General features: G+C 42.5%; 1 protein-coding gene across 1 annotated transcript in view; it reads right to left on the bottom strand.

Moving 5' to 3' along the window:
- The window catches only part of SORBS1 (sorbin and SH3 domain containing 1), a 115,830-nt gene that overhangs the window by 44,033 nt on the left and 52,745 nt on the right, over positions 1-19,052 (bottom strand). The window contains exons 13-15 of the mRNA XM_006880092.1: positions 16,959-17,073; positions 11,751-11,834; positions 4,195-4,244 (exon numbers count right to left, since the gene is read on the bottom strand). Coding sequence (XP_006880154.1) covers positions 4,195-4,244; positions 11,751-11,834; positions 16,959-17,073 — 249 coding nt within the window. The remainder of the gene's footprint in view (positions 1-4,194; positions 4,245-11,750; positions 11,835-16,958; positions 17,074-19,052) is intronic.

Raw genomic sequence — 19,052 nt, 5'->3', positions numbered from 1 at the left:
TTTATCAAAGATTGAAACAGTACGTTACAGTCAGTCACCATCAGTCCTCAGACCTCAAACTATATTTCCCTGCTCTGGATAGAACTCTGCATTATGCCACTGTCTCTTTATGCCAGATTCTTTAACAATCCAATGGGAACTGAAAATAACACTCATTACTAAAATGTAGAGAGGATTAAACGAGGTAAGCTGTATAAAGTGCTAATTAGAGGGCCTGGCACATAGTAAATGCTCAGAAAATCACTATGATTATACCCATAAGTCAGTGGTAGCTGATTTCTCTTCTCCCTCCTCCCCACCGAATAATTTTATTGTGCTAAAACATAAAAGCAAACTTTGCCATTTTAATAGTCATATGAACACATCTTCCTTGTACATGTATAGATAGTGTCCTATCACTCACAACACTGTACTTCAGGATAGAATGTGAAATAATCTTTTTGACTATAGCCATGTTATTGAGGAGTAATTATGTCAGTCTGAGGATTACGGTGCTCCTGATTCAGGGCCTGCTCTTTTCAGACACTTGCTATGCATCTGAGGGCTGGACAATGAATAAGGATGACAGGAGAAGAAATGATGCCTTTGAAATTTGGTGTTGGAGAAGAGTACTGAATGTCTCATGGACTGCCAAAAGAACAAATATGTCTTAGAGAAAGAAAAGTCAGAGTGCTGCTTGGAGACAAAGATGATGAAGCTTTGTCTCACATACTTTGGGCATGGTGCTAAGGGAGTTTATCCTTGGAGAGGGACATCACGCTTGGGAAGGTAGAGGGGTGGCAAAAGAGAGGAAGACCTTCGAGCAGTTGGGTTGACACAGTGACTTTGGCAATGGGCTTGAGTGTGTCAGACTGTGAGGATGAACAAAATAGGACAGTGTTCAGATTGATTATTCATAGGTTCACTATGAGTTGTACTCGACTTGACAGCACCGAATAACAAATGTACAACTGAGTATTAGGTGGAGTAGCCCACAGGGAAGGAGTTCTGGTGGCCTAGTGTCAAAAAGCTATGCGGCAATCCCAGAATCATGCAGTTCAAGCCACCTACCGCTCTGCTAGAAAAAGACGAGCAATCTCCTGTGTGACTAACTGCCTCTGAAAACTCACCAGAGGGTCAGCTATGGGTTGGTTTTGACTTGACGGTATACACAACAATGCATAGGGAGCTGTGCTAACTCAAAGAACACATTACTCTCATGGTTCAAATCCACGAGCCACTGCGAGAGGGAAAGACGGGGCAATCTCCTCCTCTTGCAAGTCACAGCTTTGGAAACCCATCAGAGGGTCAGCTCTGAGATAGTTCTCATTCAATGCAATGACGTGGACTTTTAAAAGTAACATTCACTGTTTTGTTACAACCATCATCACGATCTACTTCCAAAAGTTCTGCTGAATCCTTTTGATCCTATCGGTCTACTTTATTTATTTAGAAAATTTCTTTTTTGTTTGTTTTATGTTATAAATGAAAGCACTCTATCATATAATAGGGAGCGATGATGGTAAGAAGCTGCACTGCAATCCCAAAGGTATGTGGTTCAAATCTACCAGCTGCTCTCTGGGAGAAATATGGGCAATCTCGTCCTATTCAGTTTACTGACCCTGAAAATCCTCTTTAAAATGAGGTATGAGTCAGTTCTGACTCGACTACACACAACAACAACAACATCTAGTAAAGTGCCTTCGATTTAGCAGAACTAAGTAAAGAATTCAGTCGGCTGCCTTTTTCTGCCTTTTGCATTTCAGGAAGGTGGGGCGGCACTAGGCAGCAGGGTTAACCCTGGGAAGTCCTATAGCAGCAGAGGCAAGGAGAGACCTGGTTTAAAAGCCACCTGGGTGCATATCAGGATGCCCAAAGTGATGAGCTGAACACAGACAGACGGCCCTTGGGAGCAAGGACAGCTTGCCGAGAGCTGGGACTCTGCGAAGGTCCTCTGGCCTCAGGTAGCGTATGGTCAACTTCTAAAAACACACTTCTGGCACCTAACGGGCACGTGGCTGTGGTCATACTTTGAGCTCAGTCTGAAGCTCCTTTAAATTGTCCTTAAGCTTCTGTTAAGGGTGACAGAAAAATCTGGAAATGGATGGTGGTGTAGTTGTATGACGGATGTAGTTAATATCATTGAATTGTACATGAAAAAAAAAAATTCTGAAACAGGGAATGGTTACACATTTTTACCACAATATAAAAAGAGAAAGAGTATGTGAGTGCCTCAGATCCCAGAATAAGGGGAGAAAGGGAGGACGTTCTGAAGCCATAACTAAGCTCTGACACTTCTGTCCTATCTGTGGCCTGAACACCAAAGCCAAAGAAGAGGAAGACACTTTATAACTGGTCTTCTCTAAGGCAGAATAACCTCTGGTGGTCTCGAGGGTAGGGAGCTGCGCTGCCAAGCCAAAGACAGGTGGTTCAAATCCACCAGTGTCACTAAGGGAGAAAGCTGGACAATGTCCTGCTGTGTCGTTTACAGCCTCTGAAACCCACTGGCAGGTCAGCTGTGGGCCAGTTCTGACTCAAGGCAATGGGTTTGGCTTGAGTCTCTAAGGCAGAAACTACTCTTTAAGGCAGCTAACTTTTACTTGAGCTGCTGTCCTAATGAAGCATCTCAATTTCTTATGCTCTGGGATATAGTAACAATAAAGCATACATATTTATAGAGGGAGCTCCGGTGGACTAGTGGCAAGAGGTTGCACTGCAATCCTGAAAACATGCAGTTCACGGCCAAGAGGAGCTCTGTGGGAGAAGGATATGCAATCTCCTCCCGTGCAATTAGCTGCCTCTGATAACCCGCCACAGAGTCAGCTAAGGTACAACTCAATAGTACACAACAACAGACATTTACAGAAGGAAAATTAACATAATGAATCCAGTTGGACATTCTAATTACTCCACTAAGAGGATTAAGGGTTTTGCATGAACTCAGTGAAATACTCAAATCCCAGCTTTCAAATGAAACTCCTCTTGCAAAGTATTTTATCTTTGGTAGGGAAGGCAGGGCACGCCCAAGTGACCATGACACAGGCCAAGAAATCCATAAATGTAGCAATCACACCAAGCAGGCTTCATATATGAACAGGTAACCCGCAGGCTGTGTCAGCCCAGCAGACACAGGCAGTGGCGGCGCTGCCCCTCCCGCCTACTCAGATGCAGATTCAGAAGGGACAGTACGTCCACCAGAACACACTCCCTTCCTAATCCGCTGCATCTGCTGTGATTGAACCAGGCACCATGGAGATACAGCGCTTGCCTCTGAGACATTGATAATTTATCAGCAGCGAAAAAAACCGCAGGCACATAATGCAGGTAAATGGTGACAGACGTGTGAGCCAAGAGAGGTACTAACCTGGGACTGGGTGCAGAAAGGTTGAATTAGGATGTTTTTGTACGTGTAGAAATGTTTGCCATTTATCACGCATGTAACAAGGCTAAGGGGAGCACTGAAAACGTTGAGTTGGGACAATAGCTGGATGACAAAGTACTTAGAACAGACACTGCGGGAGGGCACAGGGTGGCTTGGGGAGGGAGGGACAAATGAGTGTGCTGGTGGTTTCCCCATGAAGCGAGGTGGGTGTGCACACATCACCCTTGAAGCTAAGGATTCAGGATAAAGATATCATCCACATCTCTGCAGGATCACATCTCATCCTCCCTGTATGGCCTCATAGAGGCCCAGCCCAGACCCAATCCTGCTGACCCCAAACTTTGTACCAGTTTCCACCAGTTGCAGCCATCCCTCCCACCTTCCAAAATCAGCAAAAACTGATAGCTTCAAGTCTAGACCCAACATACAAATTCACGTTCTACTAACAAAGGGAAAAACCGTATCAAATACAGTATGAAGCATCAAAAAATGAATTTTTAAGGGAGCTCTGGTGGCCTAGTGGCAAGAAGCTGCCCTGCAATCCCAGAGGTACATGGTTCGAATCCACCAGATCCTCTGATTGAGAAGGAGGAGCAATCTCTTCCTGTATATACCAGTTGGATCTGATTCGATGGTATGCACACAAAAATAAAATAAATTTTAAAATAATTTAGATGAGGAGAAGAGGAGAGAATTAATTTGAACCCCTTAACTAGCTTGCCTTTGTGACCATCAGACTGCTAACAGAACACACTTAAGGTCCCCAACACAAGGCAGTTTGCATCTCTGCCATTTTTACTCATGAAATCTTATAAACAAAAGTGGCAACTTACTATCCAGGAGGCTCTGAGGACATTTCCGGAGTGGGGCTGACTGTTGAGCTCTGTAAATATCAAAAGAGAAAGAAAAAAAAGTACCAATGATTTCTTTTGACTCAGGTATTTTATACAAGCCAAGAGGAAAAGAAGTCCCCTTCCTTTCTAATTGAGGGAAGTACCTCAGGGACACCAGAAGCCAGGCTGGAAAGGTTTTCATGGTAGATGGTGGGCAGTGGTCTCTCTTTGAGGGGAACTTTTTGGGCAGGTGGGCTCACTTGCTCTGATTTTTACCCATCTAGAGATGCCCACAGGCTCTGGGTGACTCAGGGCAATAGCTCTTGGCTTATACTGATTTCAGGTCACAGCCTCAACTGGGTAGATGGCCCACATGCAATATAATCTTCCAACAGTGCCCCCGATACCCGCTTCTCCTTAGTCCCCACACCCCTGTGCGAAGCCCATCACATACTCATTCCTGCATGCGCCCCAGATGCCATCCCCAGGGAACAGTCACCTAAACCTAGGCACAGAATGTACAAAACTGACTTTTCAAACACCATGCTTTCTTTAGCTCATTTGTTTACTTCTGCAGACTCAGAAGCGTGAAAACAGAGGGAAATGTGGTTTCATAATGCCAGCTGATGAGCATTTCAGCAGGGGTAGGGGGAAAGGTTTCATAAAGGCATGAGCCACTGTCCCAGAAGATGAAACCATTTAACTGAGAGGTACACATAGAGAAAAAGGAACATAATGGTACACTTCAGGGTTTCTGTTGTTTTCTTGGAGAGAAAAATGCAAAGAGTTCAACCTGTTTGCTTTTTTAAAAAAAATGTAGTTGAATAATAAATCAGTGCAAAATCTAACTTTAAAAAAGGCCTTGTAAAAAAAAAATACATAACTAGTTAAAAAAAATACCTATCTCTACCGAGGACTATTTGGGGAGGGGGGAGGCTAACGGGAGGAGAAGAGACATTTGGGGAGAATGAGAAATATCCAGAAGGGAATAAAAGGAGGAGTAGGTTGTGTAAGAGGTAAAAGCAACACGTCAGAGACGGAGAGGCAGCCTTCCTCAGGGGCTCCCCTGCCTGGTTCCTCTGCCTGCTGAAGCATCCTAGGTTCTCTGGGTTCTGAGCACACCGTAGGCCAGGATGAGAGCTCTGTCCCTCGCCTGTGATTCCTCAGAGCAGGCATCCCTTTTCACCTCCACAGGCATTTTCCGGCCCTTTTTTGCTGCATAGCTCTCGCAGGGAGAGGATGGACCGCTCGGCTCATGTCCCCCCTCTGACCTTTAATGTCACAGTGGAGCCCCAGGTCCGGCTTCTGTGCTGCTGGAAATGCAGGCCCCCTCTTTTTTCATCCCCTCCACCGCATACACTGGGTCTCGTCTCATGTGCTTCCTTTGAGTTCTGTTTGTGAGGACTCTCCACTAACTCTGCTGCCTCCTGCAGCCACCAGGAACTCTGCATTCCTGAATCCTACTCCAGCCCAGATGTGCCTGCAGCTGTTCAGCTTCTGGCCCTCTTAGGCCCAGCTCTCCTTGGCTGCTGATACAACCCCCTGGGCTCTCTATCCCAGCCCTGGTTGCAGTCTCTGCCACTGATGGGGCTTTGCACATCCAGGTCACTTATGTGCAAGGTCTGACTCCTTGTCTTAGTTCTGTTCAAGCACAACGTGGGCTGATTAGCTGTTGCACCTTCCCTCCCACTGTCTGCAATCCTTTCTATTTTTAATTAAGATCTCCTTTCCTTGGTCATCTTTCTGGTGTTGTCAGGGATCTTTGGGACCTGTTCTCCAAACACAGGAATCTTTACCTTGAGCATCCTCTCTGACATACCATTTAATAAACCACATCTTGACACAGCTTCCTTTCAATCTATCTGTGCAGGCTGAGTTTCACATGCTTGTTTGTGACCAGGTTGCCTGACCTCCGGAGTGTGTGTGTTCATTGAGAACTTTCTGAACTTTAAAATGCCAAATGCTACCATGCTGACAGTGCCATGTGCACAAAGGGTACCCAAATCGCTGCCGCTGCAGCTTTTTAAAATGATCTTGAGGTTGGTATCTCCCAGGGCTGCACCGGAGCCAAGGAAACGGCCAAAATGGGCTCCTTGATAATTCAAGGGCGGCATATGGAGGTGAAGGAAAGGCCTTTAAAAGGCTTGCCGCTTAAAAGCAACGGAAGAAAGTTGGTGAGGGCAAGGCGTTTAAGTCACCAGCCATGCTTCATAGACTTCAAAAATCCCTTTTCAGGAAGATGCCAAGCTCAAAAGAAACCCAAGCAAAAATTAACTCTGGGGAAAAGAAAATCTAAAATAAGGGTTGGCGCGCCATGCAGCTTTAAAAAAAACAGCATCCCCATTCATCACCTCAACTGTATCAAAAAGCACAGAGCAAACGAGGAAACAACACAGCTTGAAAGGAACTGATGGCACAAGAAAAACTAGGAAATACCTGTGACAGGTTTGCACTGGGGGCCTTATTAAGCGTCTCCAGGTTTTCTAAATCTGCCTCTGGCTCAGTGTGGCCGAGGGTGAGATCTTTGTCTAGATTATTCTGGTTCGAGAAAGAAAAGATGGGAAAGAACGTTTTAGTTTAGAGGAAGGAGAGAAAGAGTGGGAAGTTAAGTTTGAAAAAAAAAAAGAATCTTATTAGTGTTAAATGTTAAAAAATGGCAGAGATGGCATGACTGAAACACGAGGGTTAAGTAGAAATTAGTTAAAGGTATGAAAACAGAGAATGTGCTATCGAGGCATAGAAAAATACAAATCCTGAAGTAATCGGAGCTTCGAGAAACTACTCGCTAAAGAGAAACTACGAATGCCACAAAACCTACCTTTAAGGAAATACTTAAGGTCTCGATTCCCAAAGTATGATGAATGTGACAATGGTTTTATGTCAGAAGAAGAAGCAATGTCTTTCAAAAAAATCTTGGAAATATTAGTATAGATTCTTAGAGACTTTGTTAAATAGTTTTATTAACAAGCCAAAAAAAAGAAAAAAGAGAAAAGAAAAGTTATCACCAAGTTAAGAAAAAAAAGGTAATTTTGAAAAAACAAGAAAAACCAAAAAGAAAACCACAACACACTCACACTAAGCAAGGCTAGAGCGCACACACATCCCACAGAGGAGGCCCAGCCGCATTACCTTTCTATCCTCTCTAGGAAGGATAGAGCAGTCTCCAGGAGTATAATCCCATATCTTTTTGGGAGGCTGACGGGAAGCAGAGGAGGAAATGAAGAAATGAGCATAAAGACATAAAGACAAACACGGAGACTTGTTCAAACGGGGAAGGGTGGGGGGCACACTCGGGAGAATCATATCAACACGGAGAGGTGATCTCAAAACACACGGGGTGGCTGTCCCTACAGAGGTCACCTGAGGTTGCAAGACTGACTCCAAGAGGGACCCTGGAGAGCCCGTGAGCTGGAGACATTAACTAGCAGCCTGTCTCTAGGTCTATGGCTCAAGCATAAATAAATATTGTTGGAACCTAAGTCCCAAAAACTTAAACGGAGGGAACAAATTAGAAAGCATTAACACCAACTTAAACAAAAAGAAAAATGTTTTTATTCCTCATTGTTCTTCTCCAACTAAGATGGACACTGGTGTGCTGACTTTCTAGACGAGGTCTTTTCTACTGTGAAATCCATTACGTTTCAACAAATGTGTGAATTCTGTGATTTGTCCACACAGGGTAAGCTGAACTGAATGTGTTTATTTTTCTCTTCTCTTGCGGCAATGAAATCCATTTATAAAATGAGTGTTAAATAGGGCACTGGGAACTACACAATTTCACGCTGGTAGTTTACAAATTCTCATTTCGTAGTTTAGATAGAGTTTGATAACACAGTTATTGATATAGATATACTTGCCATTCCCCTCAGAGAAGAGCTAAAGCTTACATGGCACATGGTTATTTCTGTTTTCTCTTTTTAATATCTCAGATTAGAATTAGAGCTGAATTCCTGAAATAGGTATCTAGCTGCCTGGAGATGCTGAAAAAGTTTAATGTGGGAAGGGGTGAGAGGGTGGGACATTCAGATATTTTATAACATATCTGTTCTAACTCCAGAACCTGGCATTAATGTTCATGCCGTCATCTGGTGGAATCTCTTATTGCCCCTGTTTAGATTGGCTTCTTTTGTGACCTCTGGGGAAGTGAGAAAAAGAACTCATGCACAGCTCCTAAAATTGTCTGCAAATTTCATTGCAATAAACTCTGTGGCAGCATTCAAAGTGGTTTACATTGTGAGATTTTGCCTGGTGCTCACTAGTCACGTTAATTTCTGTATAAATTAGGGGGTGGGGAGGAAATAGAAGTTGATGCCCAGCTTCAACGGGTCTGCAAACAAAAAGTGACCTGGATCCCAGGTGTGTTTATTGCTGCTAAGTCACTGGGTACCAATATGTACTAAGACATGTTTTGTAAAGTACTTAATATTAACAATTCTCATTTATGGTTAACACTTAATATACTTGCATTGTTCATCTCAGAAGGAGGCTTTTCAAGTCACATAGGGCACCCCTTCTGCCACCTATTTACTGCAAAAACAAGATGGCTTTTATGTATTAAATTGGCATTAAATAGTTCTTAAATGATCACTGTGATATTTTATATAGTTAGAGCTAAAAGGCATTACAGTTGGGATCTTGCTGGCATTTCAGCTTGGTTTTGGCTCAAAGGGAAAAAGCCTCATGTTAAAAGATCTGGCTGGCTCTACTCCATCAAGGGAAAGGGGTCCCAAGTTAGTGTGCAAAAATGTCAAAGCGATGGTCCATACAAGTTGGCAAGAGTTCTGATCTCTTTCTCCTGTTGGGTTATATACACAAACCATTAACGTGCATGGCTGCTACCTGAAAGGTCTGAAGATACAAGTCCACTCAGAGCACCTTAGGAAGCTCTGTGGCCTGGTGGTAAGGAGTTGTGCAGCCAACTCAAAGGAAAATGACTTGAATCTACCAGCTGCTCTGAGAAAGACAGGCAGTCTCCTCCTCTATGAATAATAGCCTCTGAAAACTCGCTGGAGACTCAGCTAGCAAGTCATTCTCAACTTAACAGCACATAATAACAGAGGTGCCTTGGAAAGAAGTCCTGGTCATACACTTCTCGGAGGGGAATTCACCACTCAAGACCCTCTGGAATACACAAGAAGTTGCCATGCAGGGGAGTGGCCCTGACAGCATTGGTGGTAGTGGTCTTGAAGCTAAAAGTCTTCCAAAATAATGTTCATATTTTACACTACCACTTTCTGTATCTCTTACTCTTGTGTAGTCTACAGTGGTTGGGGTAGACAGAGAAATGTAAAGCAAAATAAAAATGTCTCCCCAATCCACCTTCTTTCCCAGCATTAGGAATAATATCCAAGGGTCAGTTTGGAACCCATTTTCTCAGAGCTGTTTCTCAGTGTCTGGGCACGGAGTCATTTTGGCAAGTCCTCAGGAGCATCCCCTTTTAAAGTAAGGCCTGCGCAAAAGTATCAGGCCCATTACCAAGAGCTCTGAGGTCTCTGTGAGAAATGCAGCTGCCTTCAGAGACAAAGCCATTTTGGAAAAACATCTCTATGTCTAAATAATTCAGAGGCAGTTACAGCAGTGGGCTAGGGGGCACAGTTTACTGGAAGAACTCAGGAGAAAGTGGATAGTGTTTCTAACAGTCACCTGACTTGGTTGTGGAGTTTAGAGCACATTGTCCAGTAGAAACAACAGCAAATGATCAAGCAGGTCAGAGAAGCCCATTTGATATATGTCAGGACTGACATGGTGTTTATGTCTAACAAAAATAAACTCAAAGTACTTAACAATGATAGATTTAGTAAAACTATTAGTAATTAACTAGGAAAATTGTCACCAAACTTCTAAAAGTATTTCAGACCACACTACCTTAATTTTTAGTTATATGAGGAGATGGGTAGAAATTTGTGAATTCCAAAAGGGACTTCTGAAAAAAAAAATCGATGGCCTAGGCATTTTGTTTGTATAGGCATTTTTTGTTTGTGGTTGCTGTGATGCTGAACACTGATGCTGATGTGTCAAATGTGATAATGGTAACCCATGGTGGACAGTGTTTGGAGGAGCTACCCGATTAAAACAAATTTGGAAGCAGGAATGATTTCCACTTCTGAAATGACTTGCCCCCGGAAACTCTATGAACTTGGAGAAAGGATGAAAGTTACACAAGTGTTCGGGTCTTTGTTCATAGGGTCGCTGTGAGTCGTCTACGACTCGATGGCACTTAACAACCACAACAACAATGACATTTTGTTTGTAATTTAACTCCAAAACTAGTAGCTTTTGATGGTATTGGTGAAGACACTGTTTTTATTATGATATTATTGTTAAACCAATCGCGATAGGTTTTCCCCTACGCATACATTTCAAAATACATTTTTCTCCTTAAAGAAAGAAACAGAATACTGTTAAAAATCTGGACACAGGAAAGAATGTCTCGGATAGACTTAAGTGATGTTTGACTAGAGAAAAGCAGAGGGGAAAAAGGGAGAGAAAGGAGAAGGAATGACATGCACCAAAAACTTTGTGGAGGAGCAAGAAAGGGGATGGTGCAGATTTTGGGTGAGATGTTTTCCTCTCCTTTGGTCACTAGGGGGTGCTGTCTACCTCCAACAGCTTGGCTGGGATTGTTCACAAATCAAGCCTGCCCTCTGCGCACTCAAATTAGACTTCTTTGCCTTTATGAAAAAAATACATATTATGGAATTTACTATTTTACTAAACCATACAATTAACTATTGCAAAGTTTGGCAAGTTGGGCTTAAAAAATTATATTTTTTATGTTGTTGTTGGAAGAAGCAGCATCTACTTCCTAAACAATGTACCTCTGAAAACTCTATGAAATAAATGTTTATAGTTCTAGAGGGGCTTCAGGCCTTTTGTTCATAGGGTTACTATGAGTCGTGCTTGACTCAAGGGAAATCAACAACAACAACACACACAGTTGGGGATTCCTTGGTTGTGTGGCTAAGGAGATTCTTCTTTAAGTGACAAAAGGCACTCTTCACCAAGCCATCACCGCAGAGGCATCACTGTGGACTTGCACGATGTCAGATTAAAGACTGACTTTGCTAGAACATCGATCTCCCATCTCAAAATCTGGGAAATGTTAGCCTAACTCATGGAAATGGTTCCCTGAAAGTTGCTTATATTGTGTTTGTGGGTCACACCTGCACAGGCGCCCCTCCTGTTCCTTCCCTCGCATCTGTGCTGTTAAAAATGTCACTGAAAGTAGAGTTTGTGCTGGTCTTCTCTGTAGGAATTGTGGCTTCCTGTCTGTTTTTAGCATTTCACAAAAGTTGGATGAAGACTATTGGATAGTTAAAATGATGCCATCCACAAACTACTGGCATGTGTTGCTAGTGGTGGGAGGTGCTAGGAGAAGCAGGGATTCAGTCCTGTCTCTGGGACATTCTGACGGAAGATGCTTGCAGAGCTCACAGCCCCTTCCTGGTGAAGGATGGCAATGAAACCTTGCAAGCTCTGACTCATTAATAGCAGCAGCAATGCATCAACAGCATCATTGAAAAAGGTTCTATAACCACTGAAGCCATTAAACTTACCGGTTTCCCAAACTCCAATTCCGAAAAGAATTTATACCAAGGTTCATTCTTTAAATCTATCTCTTCTGGGCTTATATCCCGACTCTATAGGGGTTGGTGATAGGGAAATGGAAGAGAGAGAAGGATAACATTATGCAAAGATTACATAGGAAAAGGCCAGTAGAGATGCAGTGGCTTGCAGGGACATAAAACAACTGCATTTAAATGCAGCAACTAGCTATTTTGATTGAAATCAAGGAAAAAACCCCAAAACAAACCAAAAATGGGGGGAAGCTAAAATATCGGGCAAGACTGGATTCATATTGAGGTATTTAAAAGGGAACTGAGGCAGGAAGCAGTGAGTGACTCATCTCAGTCCTAAGGCAGAAGGCACATGGACTGCAGATACCTGCACTGCACTGCTGCCCTCCACAACAAATCTGTATGTGGGCACGACAGTGTCCCGATAGCGTTCAGTACCCTGGGAGAGAACAAAGCCCCTATTTCCTCTTTACAAAGAACTATTAGTTATAAGCAAATAACCTGGTGAGTACACCAAACATTTAGCCTTTTACGCCAGGTGAGTAGAATAAATAATATTTATGGGCTAGTAAAGTTTTAGTACTTATTTGCAAGGCTGCTTTAAAGTTTTAAAAATAAACACAAATATGGACGCTTTATAAAAGCCAATCTGTTAATACTGCATCTTTAATGGCACATGAGTAGATGAGAAACCATGTCCTGTACACAGCAAAGTGAAAGATGGCGTAAGTAAACACAGAGGTAACAAGTGGGGGGTGGGGGGAGCCATATTATTAACAAGCATCTGTGGAGATGAATACAGACAGAATATCCTGTGTCCTAACAGACATAAGTTAGACTGGGGGAAAAAAATAAGGTGAGGAGAAAGCCAGACAAGACAGAATACAGAACAATAATAGGGGGGAGAAATTCTGGGTTATGTTACAAAGTTAAGGTAGATTTCTTACTTTATAAAGCTCAGTAAGGTTCCCATAGATAGAGAATTTGATTCTAGAAGATTTAGTAGTTGATCAAATATTGACAAAGTTCTGATACCTTCCCCTGTGGAATAACAAGAGTTTCTGGAAAGAATTAGCTGGAAAATGAGAGTCTGGGAAGCAAATAGGGGTGTCCTCCTACTAAACTGGAGCTATGTTCACTGAAAACAGGAGGATTTGGGGCTCATGACAGAACTAAAGGCACATATATATTTAAACGAAAAATAGATTGAGTCCATTTTAAAAAAGAAAATAAATGGTGGGCTTATGACAGGAAGTGTGAGCTAGAAATATTCTCTACTGAGATACACCATCTACAGAGAAACTACTCCCTCCAGGGTACAGTGTACAAGGCTGGGGGCAGGGCTGCCTGGAGAAGGGTCGTAGGTCCATCCTTTCAGTGCTAAGACTTCCCAAGCTATTCCTCCCCGATGCCATCTTCCTCAACTAGTCAATTAACAGCCCCTTTGCAGCTTCGTGAGTCCCTGGCCAGTGCAAGTGTTAATGCACTTAGCAGCTTATAGCAAGGTTGACAATTAAATCTACTCAGAGGTGCTGATGGAACATGGCGCTACTCTGACACACACGGCCTGCCTGCAGGTGAAATCAACTCGATGCCAATTGGCTTTTTGGCTTGCAGTTTGTAGAAGTGACAATGAACTTTCTTGGTGACCATTACTGACTTCTTGAACTCCTGAAGTTTGTAGAAGAATCGTTTCCATTATTTCTGTTTTTGCTCTAAGTAAAGATACAGATATAGGGCAGGGATTTTTTTTTCTCTAAAGCAATTAAGTGACTATAAAGTGGTTGAAGTTAGAGGGAGGCGTATACTGAAAGAGTTCACACAGTATACACTTGTCTTTGGCAACTTACAAGTGGAACTTTGTAGGACAAGTTTTGTCCCCTGCTGTACCAGACGAACGCTGAGCATTTATTTAGTCACTGGAATAAGGCACCGTACCTGCAAGGGCACAAGTATTCAAGGGGGACAGTTTGGACATTGCAACTTTCTAGACCCTTGTATGATGGAAACCTTATTTCATGTTTGTTTTTTTTTTTTTTGCTAAGAACTATTTATAAACTACTCCCCGGGAATAGATTAGGTTTTCAAATTTTTTTTTTTTCTTTTAGATATAAAATGTACCAACTCTTTTGGGACACTGCTTACAAGTTTTGGGACTCATAGTCCTAAAATAATGAACCCATTTTATTCCTGAAGGTTTAGTGTGAACTGCATTACTGCTGACGTTAATGTTATGCTGAGAGAGAGAGGTCAACTCTCTTGGGTCCATGACCTCCTGCCTCAGCTCTCCGAGCTGCGCAGAAATACAGCTAAGAAGGCAACGTCACGCAGCACTGGCATGTATACCTGGTTGTGCCGTTGATAACCCTGCTGCGGGTCCAACTACAGAGCAAACAGAAGACCTCCCCTGGATGCACAGTAGTCCACTGCACAAATAAGGGACAGACTGCTAATATTTCAGCCGGTGCTGAGCTAGAGCACGGGTACGTTACAAAGAAGGAACTCAAAAGCGACTTTTGTGAACTGGGATGAAATCACCCTGGGCAAATCTGCCGTTTCACATCTCCAAAACAGTTACTGTGTTTGTAATTACTATTTTGAGGATCTGTCCTCCTCCCTGTGAGGGTAACAAGGATCCAACTGTTTAACTCAGTACTGGGCACCTAAAAGTTGTATCTGTTCAATTGAACTGAAGCTCAAATTAAGGGACTCTGGAGAAAAGTATACAGGAACAAGGTCCGAAAAAAGCCACTTCTGACAAGTTCCACTTCTAAGACCAGAAGACAACAAACTCAAACTATGATAAAGGAGGACCTCACTGAATAGGTCAACAACTTGCAAGATGGTCTGTGGGTGATTCTGAAGGTGTTTCGTTGGCTAGGGTGGCTTGGATGAAATGAGCTGTGGGGCGGTCCTTAAGCATTCTAGCCAGCATTTTCTGCAAATAACGTGTAGCTGTGTCTCCGAGATGAAGCTTTAAGGTACCAGGTTGAAAACTAGCAGGAGGATTATCTACGAGTTGGTAACAATTCACAGCAATGACTGAGTTGAGAAGAAAATGAGTACCTCAAATTGGAAAAGGAAACTTTTTAAACAAAAGGAACTGTACATTATCTGACAGAATTAGATTCTAAATCCACCGTTAGTTAGTCCACTTATCCACAGTTGACAGCAATAGGAACAAAGGCGGGGAGACGCAAGTTCTGGCAGTCCTGATGCAGAATAACAAAAGACAAGCCTCACACATGATAACTCTTATTCCAACTTCTGTTCTTGCAGTAAAAAGACAGAGGGAAAGAAGATAAATATGAAAGACCAACTCAACTGCTACCAAGGGTAGACTAGTGAGAGATCAGGATTTGACTGAAATGTCATTTTTCAGGGGAAAAATTTCTTTTTGAAAGAACAATGTCAAATCAGATGACAGACACTAAATAAAATGACTGGAAGGCTATGTTCCTCCTTGGTCCACCTCTAGGGTTTCTGTGCCTTTAAGGGTCCACCAGGGGCCTTGGCATCGCAGAGAAGCACTTCTTGTGTAAAAAGCCCTCCATGGTACTGGACAATCCACTCATCTGATCACCTCTGCCCTACAAAAAACACATCTCCCTAGGGTCCCTGCCAGTTTATTTTCCATGTTTGTAAAAACAATACAGATGACCCCCAAACTGCAATATGGAAGACACTTGTGATCAATGTGACATCAAGGAGAAAAGAAAAGAAAATCCACACCCTAAACTAGTTGGGTTTCCAAGCTACTCTTTAGTTCTGAATAGTGGATACATTGCTAGGAACCAAAAAAGAAAGGAAAACAGAGAATAAAACATGACAAGAGACAAGATGTTGGTCAAAGCAATGACAATCTTATAAAGAGCACTATTATGAAAACAAAAGAAAATACCCAATGGCTTAAAAAAAGTCCCTGATATGTTCTGGTGGGTCCCAGGCTTGTAATGAAATGTCAGGAGGATAGTCAAATAGCTGACTTTCTCGCACCCCTGTGTGGAAGGTTGCAGCTGCACGTTTATTGTGTACCAGGAACCTTCTAACAAAGAGAAAGCCTCCAGGCAAGGGTGGAATCAGAGGAAAAACTGCACGTCTCTCACCTTTGTGCTTTAAATAACTTCAGCCCACAGCAAAAGCCGGAGAGTGACAACCCCAAAGCACTTCTGTGAACTCCTGACCTCTTCTCCAAATTAAAATGACTTATCCCTCCGTGCCTCTAAAGATGGCACATTTTTATTTTAGTAAAAGTCACATCAATTATTCCTTAAAAGCATGTAGAGCAGAAGGGGTGGAGGGAAAAAGAACTAGAATCTGCATCCCAGGGCCTGATCCTTCTGGTACATTGTGTTGTAACAATGGTATTTTACTCAAAATCAACCCGCAGCATGACAATTCTAGCCCACTGTCATGGGTTCAGTGGGCTGCAAATTCTCTGGAGCTTAAGATAACCCTTCTTACCACAATCAGAACTATGAACCAGAGTTTTCTAATGGTGAGTTGTCAAGAGAAAGCATGATTGGTAAATATGAAAATAACGGGTTTGTAAATATTCTCTCCTGATGCATAAAATGTGTTGCTTTTCCAAAGTGGTCTGCCGTTTCTACAGTTCCCACAACGTAAAATTTCTTGGAGAAGTGAATTCGTATAAGGAGCCATAAAGCCGACTGAACTGAAATCTAGTCTCAACCTTGCACATATCATTCCTGAACACCTAGAAGACACATTCTAAAAGCCTTGGGTTTTTCTCTACCAAGTTACAATGTCACATTCATGTCTACAAAACTATTCCATTCAGCTAAGAATCACTTAAAAAATAAAACAGCAACAATGAACTGACTTCAATTTGGTTAATTAACAGCCTGACAAATGAAACTGTTAAGCATTTAAAAACCAGACAGCAGCAAAATCAAACCTTGACATTAGTATAAAAATTAAAATTAGTAAAAACCATGCACAAAGAGTCAGAGCCACAGTAAGAGGATTTCTTTAGAAGCAGACTTTCAGAACTTAGTCTACGAACACCTGCAAAAATGAAAAGGGTAAAAATACTTCACATTTTCATTGTCTTCTAAACAAAGCATGTCTATCTCCAGGGGGAAGGAATGCAATCTCACAGTACAATGCATCCGGATTTGAGAAATCGGGGCAGCATGAGACAAAGAGCTTTAAGATGCACATTACCATCTTTTCGTTGGTCAGAACGGAGGACTTGCCCGGCTGATACTCGTAAATGCTTTTGGGCTCTGCACGGTATTTCCTTGTGTCCACTTTCTTATCTGGGGGCTCCCAGTCGTTTCTGCAGAAGAAAACATAGTCTATTAGAGCTGTTTTTATGAAGAGTGGCACCTGCTTTTGACACAGTCTGACCCTGGCTGAATGTTTGCATATCTGAAGCATAAAACAGACTATTCTACTACTACTCTTCGCCATGGAGTTGGAACTGACACATAGTTGATCCTCCAGTCAGTTTTCAAGAGGGTGTAAATCACATGGGAGGAGTTCATTCCATTTTCTCCCTCAGAGGAACTGGTGGATTCGGCAGTCCAATTCCCTCCCAAAAATCAGGCTCGGGGAACAATTACATTGTGATAGCTTCCTCCTCAAAGCAACCAGTTCAGTCTTTGTTTTCACTTTGCAAAGGGCATGAGGTACTCTGGGCTCAAAACCAGGTAGCACGAAGGCAGAGAGGAAAGAGGGAGAGATAAGGAAGGAAGGGAGGGAGGAAAAAACAGCAAAGCCTGCTCTGGAAAAGTCTTTCACCTTGCTCTGTTCTCCTGTGTTTATCATTCAGCAAACACACACCTGCCTATTATTTCCTATTCACTTAGTGCAGCTTGGGAAAAGGCAGGGCTTTCAAGTCAGCTGGGTGTGACTCAAATCTCTGTTATACTACTGACTAGTGAGGTGATCTTGGCCACACACTTGATCTTAGATGCTTCAGTTTTCTCATCTCAAAAATGATGATGGGGTGGGAGTGGGGCTGTGAGAGGATTATGAGACCCTGGTATTGCTAACAGTAAATATTCTTGGCAGATAACTAAAACGGTTAGTGCTTTGGGTCCACCAACAGGCATCACAGAAGGAAATGTCAGTGATTTACTTGTTAGCAGTGAGAGGAGATTGAAACTGTCAACAGCTTCACTCTGCTTGGATCCACAGTTAACACCCTTGGTACCAGCAGTCAGGAAATAAGACGCATTGCACTGAGAAAATCTACAATTAGGGACCTCTCCAAATTACTGAGGAGTAATGATGTAAGTTTGAGGACTAAGGTGCATCTGATTCAGGCCATAGTCTTTGTGATCACTTGCTACGCATCTGAGAGCTGGACAATGAATAAAGATGACAGGAAAATAATTGACCCTTTGAGCTGTGGTGTTGGAGAAGAGCACTGAACATCCTATAGATGACCAAAAGAACAAACAGACATGTCTTGGAGAGTGTGCAGCTGGAGTGCTCTTTGGAAGTAAGAAAGATGAGGCTTAACCTCACATACTTAGGGCATGTTGCTAGGAGGTGCTATTCTTTGGAGAGGGACATGATGCTGGGAAGGGGGGAGGGTTGTTGAAGGAGAGGAAGATCCTCAACCAGGTGGATTGACACAGTGACTGTCACAAAGGGCTCTTGTGTATCAGGAAGTTTGAGGATGGCATAGGATAAAACAGGGTTCAGATCTTTTGTTCATAGAGTTGCTATGAGTCATACTGAACTCAATGGCACCTAGCAACCACAACAACTTGTTAAAAAATCAGTCACTGAAAATCCTGTGGAGTATCGTTTTACACTGACATGTGTAGGGTGAACAGGAATCAGAATCAACTCAAAAGTAAATAACAGTGAGCATTAAATGATAATCAGATCATAATACATAAGTGACTTAGTGCAGTAACAAGCACCCCCAAATCACTCAATAAATGTTACCTGCTCTTATGTCTATGGCTATTTCAAACCCTATCCCACCAACTATCACTTTAAGCCTTTGATAGAAATACTTAACATCAGTTCCAGAGCTGGGTTCAGAGGATCACATGTATCCTTTTGAGATGACATACAGACTTTAAATGTATATATTTTCTCATTATGATTATATTTAGTTTTTCCGAAAAGAATACGAACTTTAAAAAAAGTCAGGCTATCACTTGCTGTGCATCAGAGAGTTGGATAATTGGCAAAGATGACAAAGAACAATTGATGCTTTTGAGTTATGGTGCTGGAGAAGATTACTGAACATACCATAGATCGCCAAGAAACTAACAAGTCTGTCCTGGAGAGGGT

Source organism: Elephantulus edwardii, unplaced genomic scaffold (assembly GCF_000299155.1).
Source record: "Elephantulus edwardii isolate Elephantulus edwardi_28Jun2011 unplaced genomic scaffold, EleEdw1.0 scaffold00006, whole genome shotgun sequence".
NCBI classification, from domain to species: Eukaryota; Metazoa; Chordata; class Mammalia; order Macroscelidea; family Macroscelididae; genus Elephantulus; species Elephantulus edwardii.
Note: the sequence above shows the minus strand (reverse complement) of the source record. Positions and strands in the feature narration are given on the sequence as shown.